Here is a 25,609-nt window from a genome sequence, read left to right as displayed (position 1 = left end):
TCGTCAATGAAAATGTGTATACACAAATGGAGTGTTTCCATGAGATAAAAGAAAGATAAAAGGATTTCTCATTAAACTCGTTAAAATCAGTTAGATTTAGTTAGATCTTCTAATTCATTTATATAAAATAAAACATTATTAAGATATTTACATATTTACATACATGTATCTGTATAATTGGTTTATTTATATATATAATTAGATATAATTCTTCTGAAGTAAAAGGAATATGTATTGTTTTTTGATATATCCATATCGTCTTTCATAAAATAATTTTTTGTAGAAACGAAAACTTTTATCAAATGTAAAATACAATTTTAGGCGCGCAAATGAAATTTCCCTAGGAAGCAGGAAGTACCTACATTATAAATTAGAAAATATGCCAACTTCCTGAAGCGCCGTAGGTAAATCTTCTTTTTCTAACGCTTCCATTGACCATGCCGTTTACTGCAATGGCGGTATAGATACTTCACGAAGAAGAAAGTGGATTTTCTGCAATGTAAGTGAATATTGTTTTTGTTTTTTCTTTTATGCACTCATATTAAATATGAAATTGTATGGTTTTTCTGTGTAAATTTATATCGAATTTATGATATTACAACATTACAGGATGATTACGATTTGAGTGGGCAAGGTCTAGTTGTACTTTTATAGACTATAGAATTCAGTTTCTTCCATATTGATCAGTGTACTAGCCAATATAACATAATCTTACTTATAAAAAACAAAAAAATCCAGTTATCGATAATAATTGTTCCTCAAGGAGTTTTCCGGCTTACAAGAATAGGACGCCAAAGAATTCGCGGTAATCGTCCCCGACGTCTTAGGTTAGGATGATTTAAGTATTGTTTGATGATTTTATGTAATATAATATAATTTGTAAAAGTCTAGTTTGAAATGGCATTTATGTTTTCATGTAATGTTCCTTCATGTTTATTTATCGTTAATTTCATTGTAAATAAAACATACTTAAGTAATGCATGTTATATTAACAAAAAAATAGAAGAAAAACAAAGCAACAAATAAATCTTATAAAACCTTTTTGTTTCTAGTAAATGTACTCTGTATTGTAATATTTCATAGTATTATATATTTATACCTTGGTATATATTAGGTTTGTATTTGTTATATAGATAAATTACTAATTTCATAAATTTTTGTTAAGACAAATGTAAGCTTTAATTATTTTAAAAAGCATTAATATGGAAAAACTTTTTGAAGAAAATGTATTTATGTTAGAAGAAGATATAATGTTGATTTTAACAAATGTACATTGATTCTTTCTTTTGTAATAATTATACTTTTAGGTAACACTTGCTATTTTACTATCTGAATGGACAATAAGGTGGATGTCTCAGAAGTAGAAAATATTTCAATGATTGGATCGTCTGAAATCTTTTATCTGCCTGAAGTAGCAGAGATATCAGAGGTGTTAGATTCTACTGGTCTCAGTCCATTGACGTCTTCTTTAGATCATACTCTAACTCTTCAAGAAGATAAACTGCTTTCATCAGAAGTTAATATGGGCATAGAAGATACATGGTATCATTAATATTACTTGTTCAAATAGTTAGCAATATATATTGCTGTATATAACAAATCATATTGGTCTACATCAACATTTTTGTTATAGGACTGAAGCAAATAGTTCTACATCAGATTATGCTATTCCACTTCCACCACCACCTGGTTTAAATGATTTCACAGATGTTGGTGCAGATCCTATTGGTGATAGCGGAACTGGTATAGAGTATGGCCCATTTTTACCTCCCGGTACTCCAGCTCTAAATAATTTGTTTTCAGAAGGTGGAGATTCTCAAGATGATTCTCCCATGGGTGTGTATAAATTCTTATGTATTTATGTATACGCATGTATTTATGTATTCTAATAAAGTTTCATTTTGAAATGAATTTCTTTATTAAGTTCATTAAATAGTAATATTTTTGTGTGTTTCTATGTTATAGAAGATGTAGTTTTACGTGCTGGAGTATGTGGTCTTCGTAACCTTGGTAATACTTGTTTTATGGCTGCTGGTTTGCAATGTTTGACTGCAACACCACCCGTCCTGCGACATTTTTTGGATATACAGCAGGGAGGAGAAAAACTACCTCCTCCAGGATCATTAATGGCACATTTTAGCGTACTTCTTGGCAAAATGTGGTCTGGAAAATATAGTGTCCTTAGGCCTACTGAATTTAAACAGACATTGGGCGCGTATCATTCACAGTTTAAAGATAATAGACAGGTAATTATAAGATATTTTTGTAAATTGTTTAATTATTATTGAATAATTTAAATAATTATTATAAATAATAATTAATAGCATGATTGTCAAGAATTTCTTGCACTTTTACTGGATTCTTTACATGAACAAATGAATACAGCAAAGTGTACAAAAAATTGTCAAACTCCTTCATCTACAACCACTGCCAACTCTATTAATTCAATTGAGAATTCAAATGGGAAAATGATGTCCCCAGTCACTGCCACTAGTAATTCCAATTGTAATACAGATATATTGGAAATGTATGATTGCTTACCATCACCAGAATGTCCAAATAGCCCTAATGTTACTATGGCAGGTTCACCAAGAGGTAAAAATATACTTAATATAGATTTATAATAAGTGAAAATTATATACATACATAGAAAAATTATATACATACGTACATACGCAGAAATTATAAAAATTAATTGATTTTAGATTTAGGTTCACCAATAGGTGAATTAGATAGTATTGCAAATTCGCCACGAGGATCGCCTTTGAATGATGGTGAAGATGATGAAGAAACACTTGATTCTGATGAAACTGTTGAAGCAAAGTCAAGTACGTTTATTCACAATGAAGTTGATGAAAAAAAAAGTGAAGTTACACCTTCGTTAAGGCTGGAAACATTAATCGAACTTTCGAAAAATGTACCAAAATATCATGGTCTTTATGATATTCATAAAGAAGCAAAAACTAGCAATGCAAACTTTTTAGTAACACAACAAGAATGTAATAATGAGATTCATTATGATTCTCAAAAATTTCCAAAGGAAAATGTTCGTAGAATGCCTTTAGACAATTCAAATCTAATGGAAAATCATGATTTTGACAATAAAAGTGTCAGTATCAAAAGAATAAAGGAAGTCAATGTTCAAAAAGTCAATTGTGGTGTAGATTATGCATCAAGTGGTTCTGATATAGAATATGATAATGGCTTAGAAAAATGTAATGTAAAACGTATGAGACTGGATGATCAAGAGAAGAATCATAAACGTGATGGTCAAGGAAGCATTAGTTCTCAATGTACACGAATGTCACAAAGCTATGGAAATGGTACTATAGAGACACAAGATGAGCTTGAAGCCGACAAACATTGGGCAAAGCATTTAAAATCTAATAGAAGTATTATCGTTGATACTTTCCAGGGACAGTTTAAAAGCAAGGTAAATCTATTGTATCATATATGATACTTTATGTTCATACTATGGAGACTGCGTTGGGGTAATTTACACACATAATTGATTTTTACCGTAAAATGTTTCCTATATTAAACTTCAGCAGTTATACCTTCTTGCTTTGCGAAGCATAAAAAGCAGGTCTCATTTTGCTGATATATGATAATGTTTAAATTACAAATATATATGTTATTTATATATAAGATTGAAATAACTTTCATTGTTATATTTCCTTTATAGGTTGTTTGTGCAGTATGTAATCATGTTTCTGTCACATATGAACCTTTCATGTATTTATCAGTACCGCTGCCCCATGCAATGGAAAGACAATTAAACGTTACATATGTTCCCGCAAATGGTGATCAACCTATAAAGTGTGTTGTTTCATTAAATAAGCAATCACGCATTGGGAAATTGAAAAAGGAGCTACTAAAAACACTTGGTAAAGAAAACATTGCAATAAGAAATATTGCACTTGCCGAAGTTTTAGAAAACCATATATCAAAGATTCTGGTAAGCATATAGAACTTAACTCCTCCTTAACTAATTCCTATCGCGTGTATGTATATATTAAGAAATTTTTATTCGTTTAGTCAGTCCATTGTGAGTTTATGGTATTTCAAAGAAGTCTGCAGATTTAGTAGATATTTGGATAATGAGGTTACTAGAATAATCCTTTAATCCAATATGTTTTTTAAGGATGTATCAAGTTATTTGTTTTAATTAGGAATAAAGTTCAATTTTATTCCATATCATGAAAAACGGTGCGTGGGTCTATATGTTAATGCGAGAATAATTATGGAGGGTGAAGAAGGCGGCTTATCGAGTAGTCTCGATAATCGTTGATACTGCTCTCCAAGAGTAAATGTTGTGGAAGAACATTCTCGTAGCGTAAAGTTTAGTTACGAGGCTACATTCCATCACACAGATTCAATTTCTTTGTTTCTGTATTTTTTTATATATGTTTAATTTGGTTTTCGTTATATACTTTCTTGTTATTGGCCAACTATGGCCATCATTCCTCGATTATATTATTTTACCCTTGCACCGTAGGTATCAGGAATTATGTATCTTGTTTGCTGTAACTTATCACACTAGACGGAATTGTCATTGTTGGATTGTACATCAAGGTTTTACATTTAAGGATGACAATACACTCTTGAGACACATCAATGATACAAATCGATCTATATATGCCTTTGAACTCACGGAACCTCCTGATGCGTACACTTCAGTATCAGACGGTGGTGGAGATCGTATATCGGAGGCTGATTCCTGTCAAAAATGTACAGTTATGGGAGAAGAAATTCCATGTACAATTTGTCTTGAAGAATTGGACGGAGATTTAAAAAAGCATAGCGGAAATAGTTGCAACTTTGTTATGTGCGATACTTGTATTGAGGTAGGCTACTCTGTAGCTTAATTTTTCTAATATGTTCGCAAGAATGAACAGCATTAAACGATCAAAATTTCCTATTAATTTATTTTTTTACATTATTATTGATACTTTATTCGCATAATCGTAATTGGTATAATATGTAAACCCGATGATGAAAACGGCAGCTTCAATCTAGCGGAAGGGGTGTACAGGCAAGGTACATAGTTACCACGTTTTCACCTCGGGAAGGTCTGAGATTCAGTCAATAAACGTTCTAGCCGGACGGTATCATAAGGGTACGTACGGGAACCAGAAATAGCTTTTTGTTGCCAATTAGCCCAGGAAACTTCGCTCGAAGTAGAGGTACTTGGAAACGAAAAGATGGAAACCCGTATGATTCGCTATTTGAGTACAATCCGCAAGCCAAAAGACGTATACTTTGGAACTCAATTCAGACTAATCTGAAGCTGCTGTATACTGAGGGTATTATATTATCCTTTAACAGTCATATCACATTGCAAAAATTGAACTTTAAGTACATATTTAAATCTCACATGTTACAATGTAAACTTCCTAAGTTATTGTTTTATGTTTAATTTAACAGAATTACTTCAAAAATCAAACGGAACCGCAAATGTGTCCAATGTGTTCAACCTATATGACTGCATCATCCTTTATTAAAATAGATCAAACAGGCAGACCAAGACCTGCAATTAGGATCTTAAATGTACCATTGGTCTTGCGACACGATACAACAAATGAAACGACAAACAATCGTAAAGGAACAAAACTTTTTGGATATCCGCATTTAGTAAGATTACCTTCAAGAGTAAACGCTAAGGACTTGTATGATATTGTAAGAAAAAATGTACCACAAGAAGGAAATTATACACTTCATTTTGTTACAGGACAGGTTAGAATCTCTATTATTTTTTGTGGATTTAATCTCAATATAAATAGTTTTTGATATAGAATTAAATATATTAACGAATGTACCTTTCTTAATAGGGGCATCATTGTTCTCGTTGCATGTATACTACACATTGTACAGGGTGCAGTGTACCCGAAACGGGTATGGTAATCTTGTGTAATGGTGATACTCTAGCTGTACGTTATACGGAACAGGTTCCTAAGATCGCATTGCCCATTGATCATGTTAGCGTCAGCAAACAAAGGCCTCATCATCCTTTGTCTTTATATGATTGTCTTCAAGCATTTAGTCAAAGGTAAAATTTATCATTAATGATTAAAATTTTCTAGTTCCACAAATTTTTCAAATAACTAATAAATAATATTTTATAGTGAAACATTAGACGAATACAACCCTTGGTTTTGCCCAAAATGCGAGCGAAATCGATGCGCTACGAAAACTCTCACAGTTCATAGATATCCCAAGTTCCTTATAGTATATTTGAAACGGTATGTTTACTTTTGATTGTATGGCGACGTAAAGATAAAATTTGTTCTGCAAAATACGATAATTGTATTTTGTTTATTATAGATTTGTATTTTATGAGTGTACTAGTATGAAGTTAGACGATAAAGTTACATTTCCCTTGGTTGGTTTGAGCGTTGGACAGCACTTATACGATCTTTATGCATGCGTTTGTCATTTTGGAGGTATATATCTTCATTTTATTTCATTCGTAGTTAAAAATGATGTAAGAGATGTTCTTATGTATTGTTATGTGTTATAAGGGGTCTCAGCTGGACACTATACAGCATATGCAAAAAATCCTCGCACTGATATGTGGTACTACTACAATGATGAAATTACAAGCAGACAAAAACCTCAGGAGGAAGATTTTAGCAACGCATATATACTTTTTTACAGTCGGCAAGGGACCAATTTAAAATCGTGCAATATATAACCAGTGCTGGAACAAAGAAACTGGCAAATAGATAGTGCCAGTGATATACAAAGTGTGAGAAACAGAAGAGTAACTGGGAAATCAAGAGAAGAGTTTACAAGGTGCTGCGTTTATATGTTGATCGAACTATGTCATATTGAATGGAAAACTGCTTACAAATCTTTCGATCTATTTTTCCTAATAATTCGTTCATGGTCTGCCTCTGTGTCTCTTTTCCTTCCTTATTCAATTTGATGCTGTTCAATTCGCAGTAAACATTTTACAGACGGTATAGCGTGCGGGATATACACGTGGAAATTCATTGATTGTCAATTGTATCTATCACTAGGAGTAAATTTGTGCATTTTATCGGTGATTGTTTACTGAATTGGAAAGTATAGTGTAATTACCAGATTGTTAATGACATTACTCGTGGAAAACAGCAGTTGTGCAAGGAAGAGTTGATAATTTGGAAAGAACTAAGCGTATTTATACCAGATTAGTGCATAAACGTACGTCGAATTTGTACAGTAGGTGATTAAAGTAGACTTTGGGATTTTGAACAGACGTAATTTATTAGTGAATAAAGGCGAACGTTACGGCTAGACACACTTAAAAGTACGATTCTTAACGATGGAGCGTAACCATTCACTGTATCACTATTTCCTTTTTATCTGAATGGATACAAGACTGCTAAGATGTTCGTAATCTGCATGTACATTGTAGCAAAAAGGATTTGTATTTGCAGATTATTTATTAAATTAGTTTTGTTGTAATTTTATTACAAGGTATTCATTTTACTTGTTATATGCGCTCGTATTTTCACGCGTACAATGGACACACGCATGCGTTATAATACATAATCATCATACCCGTTGTTAATATACTATTTGTGGCCCGATGACTGTATTATACGTCTTTGCCGGACAGATTATTGTAAAAATTATCGTAAAAGAAATGGTTCTAATTTTTCGGTTAAAACCTGCCAACTACGAAGTGATTATACTGTATTATATTTGTGTTCATTCGATTTATGTAATTTCGTGATTGTTTCCTGTTTTCTAATCAACTTGGTTTAGCTACGATATATAAGTTATTGACGAATCTTTGGCTATAACATTAATATCTCTTGATATCATTTAACAAAAAACTTTTAATATATCGTTAGAGATAGAAATCGCCAAATTTCTAAATTGTTTTGTTATATTGAGTTTAATAATATTAGGTTTTAATAATTTATAGTACATGTTGGGTAAGAAATAACATTATTCTAATTGCTATTTGGAAGAATTGTAATTGTATTCTTATAGCCATCAAAAATTTATTCGAAAGAGAAATATATTAGTACAAAGATTGAGATATGCAAAATCGAGGGAAACTAAGGCCACCGATAGGGTAATGATTAGGTACGTTAAATATGTATGTAAAAGACGATCTTTGGTATGTACATTAAAAATCTTATCGTTAAATGTTTCGCGATAAATATTTGTATTGTAACGATCAAAAACGTTTATTTGCTCGATGGTGTCAAAAATACGCCGTTAATTATTGAAGAGCAGTACTCGGAAACTTTTTAGATATTTTAACGATAACCATGAATAATGGTATGTTGGTGTTAGAATATATTTCTCAAAATTTGTTTCAACCGTTCCTTTCTCTAACCTAACAAAACTACAATTATTCTACCCTTTTGTTCAAATGGTGATGTACATATCACTGTTTCTTCTGTGCTTGGCTACTTTTCTTTATCTATGCGCGCCGTGTATCGTTGTCAAAATTTCGATTGTTTAATGTAAAGACACTGTAAACCATACCACTGCTCCAGGATGTTCCAGGCCTCCAATCTCGCAATTTATTGTTCGGGTTTCACCATTTAAAACGAATAGTGCATCACTAGATGGGCTGACCATATATTTACCAAATATGCCACTTTGTACAATTGGTCTATTCGGGTTTCCCCATTTTGTTAAATTAGGCGACGTTGCTTTACCCACGCCTGTTATCATTTCCACTTTACCTATAGTTAAAAATTAATGTTTTAACTTTTGATGCAGTATTATATTATTGTGTTTTAAAATTTTCATCATACCGGTGGACAGATCAAGGAAGAGAATGTTTTCTTTGTCAATGGATGATGCGTAAATATCATAACCGTGCGTCGTTTGTGATGGATAGAGCGCGATATCGCTGATATTCAATGTCGTTTTTACGTCAAATGCGAATTTCAAACCATCGGCTAAAAAAAGGATTAGTTAATTGTTATTAGTAATGCCGTTAATAATCTTATAAAGAAAAAATAAATTCTAGTTACATGATACTTCTTGTACGACTAGAGTTACGCCTGTGTCTTGTTTGTCTAACGTGACAAGGTGCCGAGAGTCGGGTGAAATAGTTGGTTTCCCTAAAAGATTTGGTTTGTATGCAAGAACGGTGTCAGTTAAATAATCTAACAACAATTGGCCTGTTGGTCGGTTGGTAACCGGTTCTTGACATTCGATTACTACAAATCCATCTGAAAAAATTGTAAGGTATATTTATAGATTGTTTCAGTTATGTATCAAACATTTATCAATTTAATACATAACTAAAATAAATTACTCACATAGGACTGAAAATTGGACATTCACTGGAACACAATTATAAGAACTTAAATCAGCGCTACGTGTATATTTCATATTCTTTAAATCAAGTTTATACATGTTACGTTGATTCGCATGACTCACGTAACCGTATTTGAACACGTTCTCAATATCCTAAAAGATGAAAAGTATACGGTAATACTTACGTTTACGTAATTTCAGAGTGGATGATAACTTTCAATGATTAAGAGACTTACTTGCGATTCAGGAATATAAATATTTTGGATTATATCAAATTGCGCATCGATAGGCTCTGGTCGAATGGCTCGGTGCTTTTTTTTCTGAGCAGCATCTTCTATTACTTGCACCGTTTTTACATCGATGTCTTTCTCGTTTCGCCAGTTCAATATCCATACTTGATCGAGAGAGGAAACGTACCAGAGCTGAACAGGGTTTTTGTCGGTCGGTACCACCTAATACATTATAAAGAGAGTAAGATTTATTTTTAATCGTAGTAGTTGTATTAAACGAATAGAGTCAATATTGACAAATTAAAATTTACTCACATCGACTATAACCATTTGTATTTCACTGATGACAAGTACGCGATCTTTATCTGGTTGACTGACGTACACATATCGATTTGCTACATTAATCGCGCGTCCCCATGAACAAGGGACACCCTTAATGCCACACACGTATTCCTAAGTTACGAAATTTAATACATGAAAACATGAAAATGAACGTGTTAGTCCAGGCTACCATTTATAACTATTAAGTATTTGAAAGTATTCACAACGTCGATATAACAACAGTAATATTCGAATCAAAATGCAACTTACACTTAAAAACTTATTGAACAATAGCAATCTCGACTATGAAAGCTTAGAATCGTTTATACTACAATTATTTAATAACACGTTTAATTTTACCTGTGTACCAGGTATCACATCCGTAGAGCGAATTTCATGTCGTGGTCGGCAAGCAGACGGTTCGTATACCAAAATGCCCCATTCGTGGAAAGAGAAGAATCTCCGCTCTTCGTTCTCGGTCGCTAGATAAGAACATAATTGTTATTAATTTATCGAAATTAATGATCAATAAATGATCTATATTTTATATTTGCAAATACAATTACTTTTCCTTCTTTATTTTTCATTAACTGACACTGCGTTATACGTATTATATTACCTTATCCAACATGTAGAAGGAGAACAGGTTTATACATATGGTATGTATACTAATTTATCGCATAACTGATAAATGATATATATATATGTCGGAGATGAAAGGACATCGGAGCCTTCCCTTTGGAACTTCGGGAAAATCCCTTAACACCGTAATCTAGATTCTATCATAGGCGTAATTAAACAATTGTTCCCACTTCTGATGTCGGATTTACATTAGAATTAGGGTTAGGGGCGTGAAACGAATCTTCATTTGGATTACCAGTAGAAGTAGGGTTAGGGGCGTGAAACGAATCTTCATTTGGATTACACATTGTCGTTATGCAATAGAGAAGACATTGACTAGTGCAAATACGATTATTACAGAAGTTAACAAGTAACCGTGGTAATTAGATACTCGAGAAGCTAATGACAATGATCCTAGGTTCAATAACGAATCCGCGGTCAACGGGATAACAGGATGCGCTTTCTTCCAAAGCTCAAATCGTACTCGACTTGCTTGGCTACGATGGAAGTATAACTAAACTAACTCTTTGTTAAAACGTGGAATATCCACCGAGCGTACAGACGCTAAGTACTCGCTAATACCGACCTCACGCGAGAATATCTTTCCCGTCCCGATGATGCCACAGAGGAAAACTATAGTGGGAAAACTATGATGGGGTGTGTCTAAGGACACGAGATCATCGGATTCGTCGAGGATAGCCTTCGTTCAGAAAGTGAGGGAAATTGACGTTGCTGTTAATTGGTCAATTTCCATGTTGGTGGTTAGAAAAAGATGCTAGCCGCCCTCGAGGGAAAGCTGCACGTGTACTGTGAAAACGCATCGACATCTGGCAATCATCTTACTTGAAGAATAGGGTCTGCAAGTGGCAAGCTACGGGACAGAGACCGCGGGAATGTTTACTGTTGAGTGTTACAACTATTTCCTTTTTAAGGAGAGCTATAGAATTACTTCATGCCTCTGTCAGACAAAGCGTTCATCCCGTGACCGCGGCTACGTTCGGCGACTGGTTGTCGCCTCGAGCCCAAGCTCGTTATCACAAATCTCGAACAAATACAATTAATTACGCCTGTGATAGAATCTAGATTATGGTGTTAAGGGATTTTCCCGAAGTTCCAAAGGGAAGGCTCTGATGTCCTTTTATCTCCGACACATATATTTATTTATATTTGCGAATATAATTATATATCCCAGACAGAGAGACTATTTATTTTTTGCTTTATATCAACGTATAGAAGGACAGGTTTATACATACACATAACAAGTGACTTACTTGGAGTGGGTTGTTCCTGAACCACCAAGCTACTGATATCTCTGGTAACACCGCCGATACTACTAGCTTGACACATGTAGGCTCCAGTATCGGCGTAATCAACGTTTTTAATGATGAGTTTAGTACCGTTTCCAATGATATCGTACTTATCCGGTTGATCATGGTTCAGCGCCTCGTCGTTTTTCAACCACTGCACTCGTGGAAGAGGTTCACCAGCCACGTGGCATCTTACGTTTGCTTCTTCTTTCAAACGTTTTGCTTGGAATCGCGGCGTTACCCTCACTTCGGGAATAGCTAAAAAGTAATTTCGTAAAAATGATCGTTCTTGCGTTAACGAATTTTGCAATATTGGTAATACTTACTGCGAATACTTAGGATATGAGTTTGAACAACGTCTTGATTTCTAACTGCGTGACAAGTGTAATTTCCAGCGTGTATCAGTTGCACTTTCGTTAGATAAAGACTGCCATCGTTGAACACTCGAATCTACCGAAGAAAAAATTAATTACAGATTTATTATCGTTGAAGTATGAAAGTTCATTTGTCTATGACAATTATTAAATTATTATCGAAGTATTTATTACAAAGATGTGTAAAAGGGGAGTGGTCGTCTTTTTTAAGAAATTGTTACTTGTTCATTGTACCTCAGGTTCGTTTAGCGTTTCTAAATCAGCCCCGTTGCGTCGCCACACTAACGGAGGTGGCGGTGTTCCCGTGACATCGCATTTGATTTCCACATTATCGCTTACCCTCGCGGATATGTGGTTTATCTCGAGGGACTTGTCCAGAGATACCACCGAGACACCTATGAACGATTGCGCTAGTTTAAAAGATACTATACGTATGTAAAGATTTTAATTCTATACAAATGCACGTATCTTGGCTTTCGTTATTAAATAAAAAATATCCCGAACCTTTAAAAAGATGAAAACTTGTGGCTACAATGGTTAGATCGAGTAGTTTGAAAGAATACTTACTGTAAAGTTTGCTGAACGCCATGTAAAATTCATTCACGTTCAGTTTTCCATCGCCATCCGTATCGTCATAGCTGATCATGTGACCGAGATTGCAGCCTCTGCATAATTCTTCCAAGTCTTCGTTTTCCGCGAACTACAAATTACCATTTGTCACATAAAATACATACGACCACCGATTAAATTGATTATCATGGAGAAAGTAAAATAGAAGAAAGTTACTTGTTCTAATTCTTCGCGTTCCAAATTGCCATTATTATTCCTATCGTAGTGAGAAAACATTATACTGACAAGGTATTCTTTGCTGTGGTTATCTTGGGACATTAATCTCGCGTGATTGTAGAGCAGCAAATTATCCTGGAATGGAAGTAATATAATCGCACAACGTTCAATGATCGAATACTATAAGCAACGTTTCACTACATATCTCCTCTTGCCTTCATTATTTCGTATTCTTGATTCGAGCACTCCTTCGAGTCCGAGTCGTTCTTCTCTGGTATCAAGTTATCCTTCAAACCACCCTTCTTTCGACTTCTGGATCTTGGGTAAGAAACGATCCTGCCCGTTTTAGGGGATGTTCTATTCATGTGTAAGGTTCTTCGAATATGAGCGTTTTCGATGTCTGGATTCAGAAAGACGAGATTTTGGATTAAAATGTGGCTCGAATTTAATCACATTACCTCTAACATTTTACCTAATTTAAATGGAATATTTTCTTCTAAAATTTGATCGACGATTTGTACTGTAATTTGTTTTACTATTTGCAACATTACACAAACAATTCATAGGTTTTGAGATTTCGATAGTAACCAGGCTGCAGAGATTTACAAAGAAATTAAAAAGTGTAGTGATATTTACACGAAATGTACATGATACGCAAAGATATATAAAATATCCATAATATAGTATTTATTAAATATTTAGTAGGTTAAATCGATTTTTGCGTAAGCTCCACTTCAATCAAAATTTCCACTAACATCCATAGTCTAATAATAATGTAGTCTAATAATAATAATGTAGAAGAAACAATTGAAAGAATCTAAGTAGTCTGATAGATGTGTCAAAGCTAATTAGCACAAAGAGTTCGAGAATAGTTAAAGAACTTCGATAATAATTTGTACTGAAATAACATAAGATTTTTACCATGGTGTAGACATCGCATCAGTCTGCTTCTGGTTAACGGCGATTCAGAGTGGCAGGCAGCTTTGTGTAGCTCGCAGTGATTCGCGTAGATTTTTCCATTACTGGCGCAAACTGGTCGATGCCTTCGCGGGCATTTTCGTATGCAAACGCACACGGCGATGGTGTTGTTTTTTGGCGACAGTTCGCATTCTTTGCCGATCCCGCAATATTTTGCCACGCAAGGATCGATCGGATGTGGGCCTGTGAGAAAAATAAGGGAGACATCACGATTTCGCCATGGGCTTCGAACAACATCGAAAGCTATTCCCGAGCGATTGATTCCGCAAATACACGTGCGACTTGCTTTTTCCGATCGTTGCACGCTGGTACACGATTTCAAGTTGTCCTGAATTGAATTCGAGGCTTTGAGATCCTCGAAAATCTTCTCGCGGTTAAAGTTATTTAAATCTTTTGGCTACGAGGTAGTTCGTCTCTTTTCCTCTTTCTTTTTACGCGGTGGTTTCGCGTTACGGAATCTGCGATCTCCTTGTCTTTGGCCTGAGTTCGTTCATCAAAGAGACTCTCTCGAATATTTTATTACCGTGGTCTTGTCCAGATTTCGAGCCCTCTTGTTACGGCTTTGACAGAGAAGGGGACGCGTATTAAACAAAGAATCGCGGCTCGAAACTGGACGAGTATTTTTTTCTCTGTTTCGGGTTATTTCGAGTTTTATATGTTACACTCGTTTGACAGAGACGTAGCGTTGAATTATTGGTAAACGTCGACAGATAAATTCTGCCTGAAACTTGTTCTGGTCAACAATGCAGGATAAATATTTCATACGCGTGTTTGCCGTAATTAATACGGGTACCTGTTGTGACTGACGCTAATTAGCACTCGAATTTGTAAAATTCACGGCAAAGCTTCGAGTTATTATATCAGCGATTATAATAACATATCGACTGTCTTTGTGTTTATACAAATTCAATCGTTTTCTGATATTTAATATCGCGATATCATCGATAATTGAACCGGTTGTCGCTGTTGTGTCGAGCTGCGTTTTGATTTCAATGGATGTGTTCAAAGTAATCACAGGCAATATCGATATATATACACGTATTTCAATATTATTTATTTATTTTTGCGATGCGAAGTTGAGTGCAAGTCGATGCGTACAATTAAATTTACTTTCTAACCAGATAAAGTTGATATGCAATGTGCGCGTTATTTTACATAGTCGCGTTAATATTAATCCTTGGGCTTGTCCTTTACGCGATTCTCGCGGCGTATCGTTTAGTGTGAAAGAGCGAAAAACTAAAAGAGAGATCTTCCGAGGAAGAATCAAGATAACGGGAGTAACAGGAAAAGAGAATGACTACGAAGGTCTCGATAGGCGTTCAAATTTTCGGTGCGCTGACTATCACCGGCGTGGTGCTCTTTGTGGCGTTCTTTATCCTGAAAATACAGTACTTATAAATCCCTTTTCTCGAATGACGGACGACGTTTGGTTAAAACAGCATAAACAAATGGGTCTCGTTTCCGTTGCTGACGACGCTTCTTCGTTTTCCATTTTAAACGACTACTGTTCGAGGGCGAAAACGCGAAAATCTGGTGTTCGAATAGCGCCATTGTGCGCTGAAAATTATACATTCATCGGAATAATCACTTAATTAAGAAATGTTGAACGAGACTCGCGGGAAAAGCAGTTGCGCCGACGAAAGAATAACGCGAAAGTTTCCTTTAGAAATTTCGTAACCACGAATAAAGCGTTCACAGTACAGATGACGGGAATGACCAGTTTCTTTTTCGCTTTTTTCTTTTTTTATTCTTGTCAGCTGTATCAAATGCACGCTGTGTGTAAACGCGTTCATTAATTTCTTCCGGCATGCCGGCCAGTTTGTTGGCTTTTCAATTTTCGTTTCTCTCGCGTGGAAGAAGAAACGACGGCTGTACGTTAATTTTGCAAAGGCTCGACTTTGTACACGTATCTTTGCTGCCTTTCTACTGCATCCGTGATGTACAACATTTTTTAATAGATCTTCTTCTTTCCTCTTATAAGACACAGCGAACGAAACGGATATTAACGAACAAAAAACGGAATAAAGTTTCACGTGGAAATTTCAAGCTATTAGATTAACCTTCGTTTCTTACTTTCAGCAAGGTATGATTCTTCAGGAAGCGAGGACCGATCGATCGATGGTGGTATCGTCATCGAAAGGCTGTCACTGTTGGAGGATGACGCATCGTAGCTCTCGGCCACAGTAAAGTCTCGGTGTCGCCTTGAGTGCTGAAAAGAATGAAAAATGCATACGTAAGAACCGCAGAGAAAACTGGGTTAAAGACGCGAGAGGGTCAAGAAACAGGTTCGTGTACGCTTGGCAGGGCGAATCGATGGAAGGCACGATCGACAGTTCAGATTAGGCACGATCGAGTTTGGAAAAAGTGCATCGTTAACGAAAATTTAGAGCAAAGCACTTTACTTATTGTCGATGATGCAGCTGGCTAGTATACATACATGTGCATTGTGTCACAGTATCATGCTCTTTCTAAGAACACACGGAATTTCGTTCGAGTTTGACCAGGCCGGACCGACTTGCCACGAGCCGCTATTACTTTCCATTTTTATTAAAAAGTCGAACTCGGCGAGAAGAGAAGGAACGAATCGTTATTAGTAAACTTTGTTACCAAGTAATTTCTTTTGTGCTCGAGTCGTTGTTGATACAATACATCATCCGTTACGAAAATTAATCTTGTTAAAAAAACCGCTGGGAAGATGTTTCGTAAAGGATATTGCTTCGTATTTTTGCTACCAAAAGACTTTTATTTCTTATTCTTGTTAATTGTACCTTTTATTTAATTGATCGAAAATAAGGAAAAAAAGAAAAAAAGAAAAAGGAAACAAATAAATTGTTTGGAGACACGATGAAATCCTTTTGTTTCTGATCTGTATTACTTCCATCCATGATTATTTCGACGAAAAATAAAGAGATCCTCGGTCTTTGACGTTCATCCGACGTTAAATTCTTGCCTGGAATGAAAGATGATAAAGTATCAATATCGAGAGACAAACACGTTGGAAAGAGGGATCGAGCATCCAGGTTTCTATCTGTTCGATTTTTCATACAGCGGAACGCCATAGGATATAGTTTGGCTGGTTGTCGCATCGTTCAGAGAAAGACAAAAAAGAAAACAGGAATTGGTTGGCGGAGATCTCAAAGCGATCGGTCAAGCTCGCCGGATACTCGGAAGTTCAGCAAGGGGTTAATATACGAAGCTGAAATATCAGAACGACATCGAAAAATATGAGTAGTTTTAGGATTCATTCATTCTCGCGACCGCGTTATTTCACGAGGAAATTTACGAGGACACCGCGGCATTCCGTATCTCCATTAGCGTCGCCTAAAATTGTTCATTCACGGAACGGGTGTTTTCAATTACTCCCTGAAATTACCGGCCGCTAGGGAGAATAACTTTTTGGGAGGGAACTTTAAGAATTAATTTAGATAGTCTGAGAACTCGTCCTTAAGAATCATTAAACTTCAAGCAGCTTCTCTCATTCTTGTGGTTGACGTTGGATCCGTTGCTTTTTTCATCAAACATATTTTCTAAACATACTCGTCTCTTCCTCGCGCCACCGCTCCGCAGATTTCGTATTTTCAAAATTTTTTTTCAATTTTAATATTTTATCTTCATCATGAGAAAAACACAGATAATGTAACTCGTACGATATTGTGACTATTTCGATATCGATCATGATACAAAAAGATCGTGTCCGTTAACGTAAGATACAACGTAAAGATCGATTAAATGGCTAAATTTTATTCAAGTATACGTTCTATTTTACCTATTAAGAATATTTGATTTATAACATTTTTTACATGACGTCTGATCGATTGCATGCTAGATAATATTAAGCGCGTCTAACCGCAGAAAGTTAGACTTTCACAATGTAATTATCTAAAAACAAACCACCGAAGAAAGATCTTGGTTGTAACGACACCTAATAAATCCTGTACCACTACTCGAATTCATCGAGTGATGTGCCTCTTAGTACATTTTATTTATCACACAAATTAGAGATCTGACTAGCGATTTCTGTTTCTTGTACCATTCAGCTTTCGAGCCGTATTTCATACACTTTCCTACGAAGTTTTATCAAATCGATCACCTGAACGCAAACAGCCAATTCGTTTTGGAAAAATTACGATTTCGCTCGAGGCAAGGATACATTCACACGTTCGGTAGATACGTCCGACACTGTGTCTGATCCAATTACGACCAGCTATTTCGTTGGTTCCACGACTTGCCGTATTAACGCGTGTTATTTTGGATTATCGATTAACGCTGTCAGCGTGGCCGATGCCATTGATTACAGTGCAGCCGACGGCGTATCGGGATTTTAACAATACGTTCCACGTTCGTGAAAATCGGTGCAATTTTATCGCGCGAAAGTGGAGGACCCTTCCATTCCGTTCGAACGTTCGTTGGAGGAAATTTTCAGCTCTTTGTCAAAGAAGTAATCGGTATAAGTGGCGAACTTGAAGCGAATGTAACGAAAAGGTGTTACAGGTACACGTTTGGACGTTCATTAAGAGGTAAGTTGGAGGGAACTAGTTCGGGTATTAGAAGTAACAGCAGAATGTTCCTTGCCACGAAAAACGCTCGTAAGTACGCCCCTTATACGAAATTACCGTGCCATTATTTTCGCCCGAGATAATGAAATGTCGCGTACGAACGTTTCGTGTTTACCGTGGGCTTGGAACTTCTTGAACGGGGACGATAATTAATTGATAACACTATATCACTCGGACGAACCACGAGTAATAGCAGTGGGAGAAGATTATTTGCGGATGGAACGCAGTCGAGCGAAAGTTGTCTGAGAAGATCGTTAGGATCGAAATCAGAAGAACAACCAGCTATGGAAATTAGCCAGTTTGCAGCGCTCGAATTCAGTTGTCAGACGTTGTTTGCATTTACATTTATCATGGGTGTCGTGCAATCAAATCCGCTTCAGACCGTGAAGCGAATTATCCTCGCATGTTGGAGGACGTACACGGGACAAATGCCGGCACCGATCCAACCACCTATGCGTTGGGTAAATTCTGGCACGCCAACAATTATGTTGGACTACAACGCTACACGATCCATGAGACAAGTGGTGTCTAGCATACTAGTGCACATGCATCAGAACAAACACTTCCGGTCAACATTAACGGAATGGTCAGTACAGCCGCTCGTGCAGTGATGACGGCAAGTCAGATGTCCATGCTGTGATTCCGTAGGTTCCGATAGAAGGAGAGAAACGGACTATATGGTATAACTTGGACTAGATTCTCCAGGGAATCAAAAGTAGCGAAGAAATTCTGTTCTGCTATCCCGCTGTTCTATTCTGACGATGAAGAAAGAAGGACAACGTATGTCATTCTAATGCATGGATTTGATAATATAACGCGATATGAATTGATAACACCGAGGTTGTCTCAAAGTCAAAGGATTCAAATTGGATCAATTTAGAGTTGAGAGACCTACCACAGATCGCTTTAAGATCGAGGGCTTCATGGCGAATTCAGAGTCGAGGGATTTGCCAGAAAGTATCTCAGGCTTGAGGGGACTGCCAAGGACAATCTCGGTGTTGAAAGAACCTTTCTTGGACTGCCTCAGGGTTAAGAACTTGTCATGGACTACCTAGTGGTCGAGAGACTCATCTTAATCTACCCCCAGGGTTGTGTTTCGGTCATTCCGAATTCAACGTTCCTAAACCCAAACAATACGTGGCCTTCGACCATGAGATGAGGGTAAACCATCTCAGGATACTGTAAGATGAGTCGATATACTTTGATCTCATGACGGATCTTTGGACTTTAAGATAGTCTGTAATCATCTTCTTAACTTCGAGATTCTCTGGGAATTCTTCGGTCCCAAGGTCGATTTGCGGTTTTACGATTTTAGAGGGATTTAAGATATTGTGAAAATGATATAGCATAGTTGCAAAATTTATGGGGGATTAGAGTTTCGAGTGGCGAAGCATGTAATTGGAGATACCTTTGGAGAGGCGAGGATCTTGAGTTTCGTTCAGAATTGTGCAATATCAACTTGAAGCTGTTTCTTTCTATTTTCTGCAAAAGCTTTTTTTTTAATAAATATAAATTAATTTTTACTAATACCACAATTACAGTATAGGTTTAAAACAGGAATATGAGCAGAGTAGAATATTAATTTGCAAATAACTTTCGCAGACGAAGAATTAAATTTCATCTACAAAACGCGTACCATCCTGTGATTACATCAATAGGCGTTTTAATCCTCCCTAATTTAACCCCAGCTTTAATTTACGACCGCGCTATATCGTTTCTACATAGTATACGTCTCTCGTTCCGAGATAATTCACGATGAATTCTTCAATTTCGAAATTTCTCGATTCGTGGTCTTATTTTAAGGTAATTTGTCTTGATATAGTTTATGAAGGATTTTGATATTACATATTAAGCAGCCTAGGATTGGAATTGAATGATATCCCATTTGGATTACACCATTTTAGTGGGATTTGAATTGAGCTCAGTAATTTGGCAATCCTAAATTCTACATAATCGAATATCTTTAACATTCAATTTTACGTTACGTCATCTATGTACGAGCGTATTTTATTAACTTTAGGAAAACGTAAAAATTAAGTGGAAGTAAAATGTTTAAAAAATTGTCTAAAAGTACCTTGTTAATTCTGTACGTCTCTGAGAGGTAAATTTATTCCTTCTAAATTTATCTAAACGACAACGATAAAACCGTATATTTTCGAAAATTATTATGACCTAGTATATATATTACATGAATGTAACCACATGAATGTATTCCATTGATATATATATAAGCATAAATAATTTCAAATTAGTGACGATTGATATCAACACGCATTTCATATGTCGCGTTTATTTTGACTTTCGAGTCATTATTCCAAATAACTTGCTGCCATAGAGAATGCACGCTATTTTAGTGAATCATATTTGAGTTTGATCGATTATTACCGTTACTGTAAATAGGTCACTGTACGCTAGAATCTATTGGAAGGAACCGGTTATGCCATTTCTTGCTCGAAGAGTGGGTCGTCAGGTGAATAATGTTGAAATACGCTGGTGCATTGGGTCGTGGAATACCTTTGACAATGTCCTGACGATTCTTTGCCTATCCTTTGTGGAAGTTCTGCAGTAGAATCCCATTGTAATTGACCACATTCGGTACAGTCGGAACAGTCGGAAGGACACGTGTAAGAGGTATAAGCTAAATACATTTTATATCAATATTTTCCTTTACAACAATCGAGGAGATTCGTGGAGAGAGGCTGCATAAGATAAGAAATTTTAGTTTTAGTTTCCTAACTTTGTTCTTTTTATACTTACAAAATAAATAAGAATTTAACAAGAATTCAAGTATTTGATGATCTTATACTATACTTAAAATTCTATAACGTGTTATTTATGTTAATGTAAGATTTTAAACGAGATAATAATTCTTAGATGTTTTAATAAATTTCTAATAATATTTGAGACTTATGTCTCGTTTTAGTAAATGTTTTAACGGACGGAATGTATATATGTATGTATGTTTACCATAAACTTATGGGCACATTTTCCAGAGATCTCCTCGATTCATTTTTTTCTTTTGCGAGGGGCCAACTAAACGTAGGATTAAACGGAGGAAACGATGAATCACCGTTATTCCGTTGTTGGTCGAATTTCACGAAACAAACCCACTCGCTTTTTATTCCTTCGAGTATTCGAGCTGTTGGTAATTTCTTGCTTCTTCGTCCTGTCTACCTGCGTTCAGCTCTCGCCTTCAACGTCGATAACTTCGTGCACCACGAAGAGCAAAAAGGCGACGATGCGGGAAAAAGAATTTCGAAGGGTGCACGAGGTTGAACCATAAATCTGCTCAGTAGAATATTGTGCGTTTTCGTGGCAGACGAATAGCTAGGCTATCCTGGCTGACGGCTTAGCGTGAAACGGAACGATTTTACGTGATTCCGTCGTTTCCATGCTATTCTTTCCTCGGGTAAGCGATTTCGTGCAGAACGTCGAGGTCACGATAATTATGTTAAACGATGTATACGTAACACACAGAGGCTTCGATACTCACCTTGTAACCGGCGACAGAGACGACGTAAGTGGAGGTGATCGACAGCAGGAGGAAGTAAAGGGCTGCGATTTCAAATTTCCGTCTCATCTGGAACAAACGCGCGTATACGTTAATAGAAATGTCGCTTTTTTCACGATTCTCGTTGCAACGATGAAGTCGATCAATCTGAATTATAGTTCCAACGTTTATCGAGTGAAACTAGTTTACACGATCCTCTATGTATAGAAGTGTAGATACAGTGATATAAGAATCGCAACATTTACGTGGCGACATATTGCAACGACCAACAAACGCGAGCGTTTCGTTCGTTGGCAAGTTTGTATTATACGATTTAATAGCTGCAGCTAGGAAGTGAAAGGTTTATTATTTATTGACCGTGGGAAGGGGAGATTCGAGTCTACGTTTATTAATTTAATCCACTTTATCCCCGCGATAAATCATCGGTCAACTCTGCGTGTCAGTCTGTTTGTAAAACGCAGTAACGATCGAGGATTCGTTGAATTTATTCGGCGGTCAGAGGTTTGCGTAATAAATGTTTATCTAGTCTGCGGTGGCTGATTTTCAATTAGCTGGCGAACAAGATCCACTTTGATTAGAATCCCTTACGATTCTCGGGGCGAAGCGTGTCCTAGAATTTAAACGCTTCCTTGCCAACCAACAATCTACCACCGAGATCTTTTCCGCCCTTTCATTTCCTTTGCTGAAACTTAATTGTTCGTGCGATATTTAATCGTTCGCTTCGTCCTCTCCTGCCCGATCTTTTTTCCGGTTGAACATCGTTTTCATAAATTGCGGGAACGAGCGTCGAGACTATTGCAACCCTGGGAACGTTTTAGAGTGTCCTTTACACGAGGGACGTTGAAATATTGGCTGAAACTGAAACGAGTCGTTCGCGGATGAATTGCCACCGCGGCATATATTCGATAAACTGGTGACACGGTTATGGCAAAGGAGAACATACATAGCCGTACACGTTTCTAATCGACTTAACGCAAAGGCGATTCGCGAACTGTTCGCATTCGTGTGACCTGCTTACCATGTGCCAGGCAAATATCACGCACGGAAAATGAAGACATCAGCCGAGTATCGGGTGTATTAATTAAAAGTGCCGCTACCTGTTTTTGCTTTGAACTAGTCGGCTTCATTCGAAGCAAAAGGCTGCTTCGGGGCGAGTATGCGATTTTTTTGTCAGAAACTGTTTTCTCCGCCGAACGCTTGATCCGTCGTTGAAACGTCAAGAACATTTTCAGCGGAATATGTTGCGCTGGATTATTACTATCGTACGGTGTAATCATTGAGGAAACATTGAATACATATATAAAATTATAGAAGACACGTATAAAGGTACGTATAAGGATACGCCCACTTTAAACGGAACGTCTTAAGCGTTTCAAGAAATCGTTTACACGAGTAGTATTTCAATTCGCAAATCAGAGTAAAACGAGTTGGTATTAAATGAACAATTCTTTTCGCTAACTTATTTTTCAGATTTAATATTTAGCGGCCTTTAATAGAGAATAGGCAAATGATTTTAACATTTCCACCTACCTTCTTCGACCCTTCACCTCGATAATTTAACTCAATTATCTTTGCGAACTCCTCGAATCGTTCCATCGTTCGATTATCTTTTATCTTTTTTCCTACAGTCTACCACTCGAAACGTATCACGTTTATCGATTAAAACGAATTAAAACCGCTTCGAGCCCAATGATTAAAATGAAATTTCATTCTAACGGAATCGATCAGAAACTATTTATTCGAATGTATCACGAGCTAATGTGTCCCCAAGACGAATTGTAATCCTCGGTGGTTGGAGGATGTGAAGATTGAGCCTTTCGCGGTTAGATACTAAATTTTTCTCACGTACGCGCCATATAACGTTTCAGGTGAAAAATGAATTTTCCTTAACCGTATTCCCTGGTATACGGGATGCTTTATTTAGCCTGTTTAATCCGCGCGCGTGAAGCGGAAGATAAATCCGACGACGTCTCACAGCCAGAAGTCGTAAATCGAGCGTCTCGACGCTGGCCAGAAAAGAGAGATCGTTCCGTTGTCGTTCGGGATCGCTCCTGGCATAGGTTCTCCGCCCTTTCTGAATTCATTCCCGGCTTTTCAATTCGAAGACAAATAGCTTTGATAAAGGCGGAAATATATATTGTTATTGGCCAAGAGGAGGCCCAGCACGTTCCCCGCTCGGCAGTATATTTGAAAAACGTTTATACGGGCAAACGATTGGCTCGCTGTAAATCCTCGCGTCGATCCTCCTCGGCGAAGATTCTTATTACTTTCTCTAGACGAGTAAGAGCAGAAGCCATTCTAACGAATAAGAACGGGCTCGATCGATTCCGGCGGGCTTCGAGAGTTGCACGCGCGTTGCTTTCGCGTTTCCCACTCCGTGTCGCGGTTCTTTCACGTCGGGACGATTTTCAAAGTTACGCGCCGGAACGACGAGGGTCGGATCGTTTCGATGTTCCGGGGTCTTATCTTTAAAGCCACGGCGAATCCTCGCTTTCGGATCGCTTAAGTAAGTCCTTTTCGGTCCGTTTAGCATTCTGATTTCCGACGAGTTTTATAAACCCCCTCCATCCTTAAACTCCGTTTTATCGCGGGGAAATTGAAACGCGATTGAAAAAGTTCCAGGCTTGCTTACGCTACCGATTTTTACTTCCTCCCCCCCCGCCCCTCCGTTCACCTCGCCACCGTATTTTTATTTCCTAATTGAACGCTTGATGAGGAATGATTTTGGTGAGAAAATTAGTAGGATGAATCGATGTACCAACATTAGCTTTTATGATATGGCCAAGATCGAATTAAAGTAGCAAGTAGCGATACCGATTGAGGCACAGTTCCCCAGGGTCGTATATAGCATCCTACTTTTCTCGATAAGAAGCAAACCACAACTAAAGTGTGCTTTATGTAGTAGTCTTAAATAAGGTCTTGAAGCATTATCTAAGGAACTTTGTCTTTTTATCGATTCAACGTAATATAAATTTTGATTTGTAACTTTATCGGTCATTGTAATGTTTGTACAATATTTATTAATTTATTGTTTCCTTAGTATCGAGAGTAATAGGTTTAAGGCAAATGAACTTCTCCTTTATAATTTTACAACTTATACCGTTAAACACCGTACTCAGATGACTTATATAGATTGAAAAATTTGTTTGTAAAGTTCCATTTCCTTTATCACCATATTTGCTATTATCATGTAAACGAATTCATTACGATTGTGGTAACTTGGTAAGAGTACTCAAACGAATAGATAACATTAATTTTACGTAAGAGAGCAAGTAATGCAGCATTTGCAACCATCGTTGAATGTGTGAGAATCAAGATTTGAAATCGATAATTCTACAGCTGTACATGTCCTCGTGTACCTCATTAAAGAATAGTCGACTCAAATCCGAAGATACAGTGAAACATTAGACGATGGCAGCGTGGTGGTGCATTCCAGGTTAAGCGTCACTCGTCGGGAGTTCACGGAAGGATGGATGAGTAAAAGCACATTTTTCACACGGGCTTCTAAATAATTCCTGTGCCTTCAATTTCTATGAGTGCCTGGAGCTACCTCCTCTACCACTAGTACTATCACTACTACTCCTTCATCGCAACTACTGGCCATGGACAATATCCATTCTGTGGTCAATCAGTGGTCACTACTGGTCAGTAG

At 36.8% G+C, this 25,609-nt stretch overlaps 2 protein-coding genes across 6 annotated transcripts in view; one reads left to right on the top strand and one right to left on the bottom strand.

Annotated features, from left to right (window-relative positions):
* Positions 1 to 353: 353 nt before the first annotated feature.
* On the top strand, positions 354 to 25,484 carry LOC100741924. Of its 4 annotated transcripts, XM_012393973.3 has the most exons (15): positions 354 to 499; positions 610 to 827; positions 1,308 to 1,542; positions 1,634 to 1,743; positions 1,804 to 1,836; positions 1,966 to 2,246; positions 2,325 to 2,595; positions 2,706 to 3,433; positions 3,686 to 3,958; positions 4,590 to 4,847; positions 5,428 to 5,736; positions 5,832 to 6,049; positions 6,126 to 6,242; positions 6,325 to 6,443; positions 6,522 to 8,142. In XM_012393973.3, exons 3-15 carry the CDS (start codon positions 1,334 to 1,336, stop codon positions 6,692 to 6,694), a joined length of 3,099 nt encoding a protein of 1,032 aa, XP_012249396.1. In that variant the 5' UTR covers positions 354 to 499; positions 610 to 827; positions 1,308 to 1,333; the 3' UTR covers positions 6,695 to 8,142. The 4 variants fall into 4 exon arrangements, with proteins under 4 accessions (XP_012249396.1, XP_012249385.1, XP_024227450.1 ...); XM_012393962.3 differs by having other exon boundaries at positions 1,634 to 1,836; XM_003484438.4 differs by lacking the exon at positions 610 to 827 and having other exon boundaries at positions 401 to 499; positions 1,634 to 1,836.
* The window catches only part of LOC100742043 (follistatin-related protein 5), a 47,390-nt gene continuing 29,010 nt past the window's right edge, over positions 7,230 to 25,609 (bottom strand). For both annotated transcript variants that reach the window (XM_033324615.1, XM_003484439.4), the window contains exons 2-17: positions 21,940 to 22,026; positions 15,964 to 16,099; positions 13,834 to 14,073; positions 13,128 to 13,312; positions 12,913 to 13,047; positions 12,694 to 12,826; positions 12,361 to 12,521; positions 12,079 to 12,202; positions 11,717 to 12,010; positions 10,185 to 10,306; positions 9,819 to 9,956; positions 9,510 to 9,725; positions 9,276 to 9,426; positions 8,985 to 9,185; positions 8,763 to 8,909; positions 7,230 to 8,690 (exon numbers count right to left, since the gene is read on the bottom strand). In XM_033324615.1, coding sequence (XP_033180506.1) covers positions 8,461 to 8,690; positions 8,763 to 8,909; positions 8,985 to 9,185; positions 9,276 to 9,426; positions 9,510 to 9,725; positions 9,819 to 9,956; positions 10,185 to 10,306; positions 11,717 to 12,010; positions 12,079 to 12,202; positions 12,361 to 12,521; positions 12,694 to 12,826; positions 12,913 to 13,047; positions 13,128 to 13,312; positions 13,834 to 14,073; positions 15,964 to 16,099; positions 21,940 to 22,026 — 2,700 coding nt within the window. In that variant the 3' untranslated portion in view covers positions 7,230 to 8,460. The remainder of the gene's footprint in view (positions 8,691 to 8,762; positions 8,910 to 8,984; positions 9,186 to 9,275; positions 9,427 to 9,509; positions 9,726 to 9,818; positions 9,957 to 10,184; positions 10,307 to 11,716; positions 12,011 to 12,078; positions 12,203 to 12,360; positions 12,522 to 12,693; positions 12,827 to 12,912; positions 13,048 to 13,127; positions 13,313 to 13,833; positions 14,074 to 15,963; positions 16,100 to 21,939; positions 22,027 to 25,609) is intronic.

Source organism: Bombus impatiens, unplaced genomic scaffold, assembly GCF_000188095.3.
Source record: "Bombus impatiens unplaced genomic scaffold, BIMP_2.2 scf_0011, whole genome shotgun sequence".
Classification (NCBI taxonomy): domain Eukaryota; kingdom Metazoa; phylum Arthropoda; class Insecta; order Hymenoptera; family Apidae; genus Bombus; species Bombus impatiens.
The sequence above is the reverse complement of the archived record's forward strand: the minus strand, read 5'-3'. Positions and strand labels throughout refer to the sequence as shown.

Excerpts from the sequence above, each read along its gene's own strand:
- LOC100741924 (XM_012393962.3), top strand. The coding sequence starts at position 1,334 with ATGGACAATAAGGTGGATGTCTCAGAAGTAGAAAATATTTCAATGATT. Across the intron at positions 3,959-4,589 it reads ACCATATATCAAAGATTCTG|GATGACAATACACTCTTGAG; the intron begins GTAAGCATATAG and ends TTTACATTTAAG. Across the intron at positions 6,050-6,125 it reads CTTCAAGCATTTAGTCAAAG|TGAAACATTAGACGAATACA; the intron begins GTAAAATTTATC and ends AATATTTTATAG.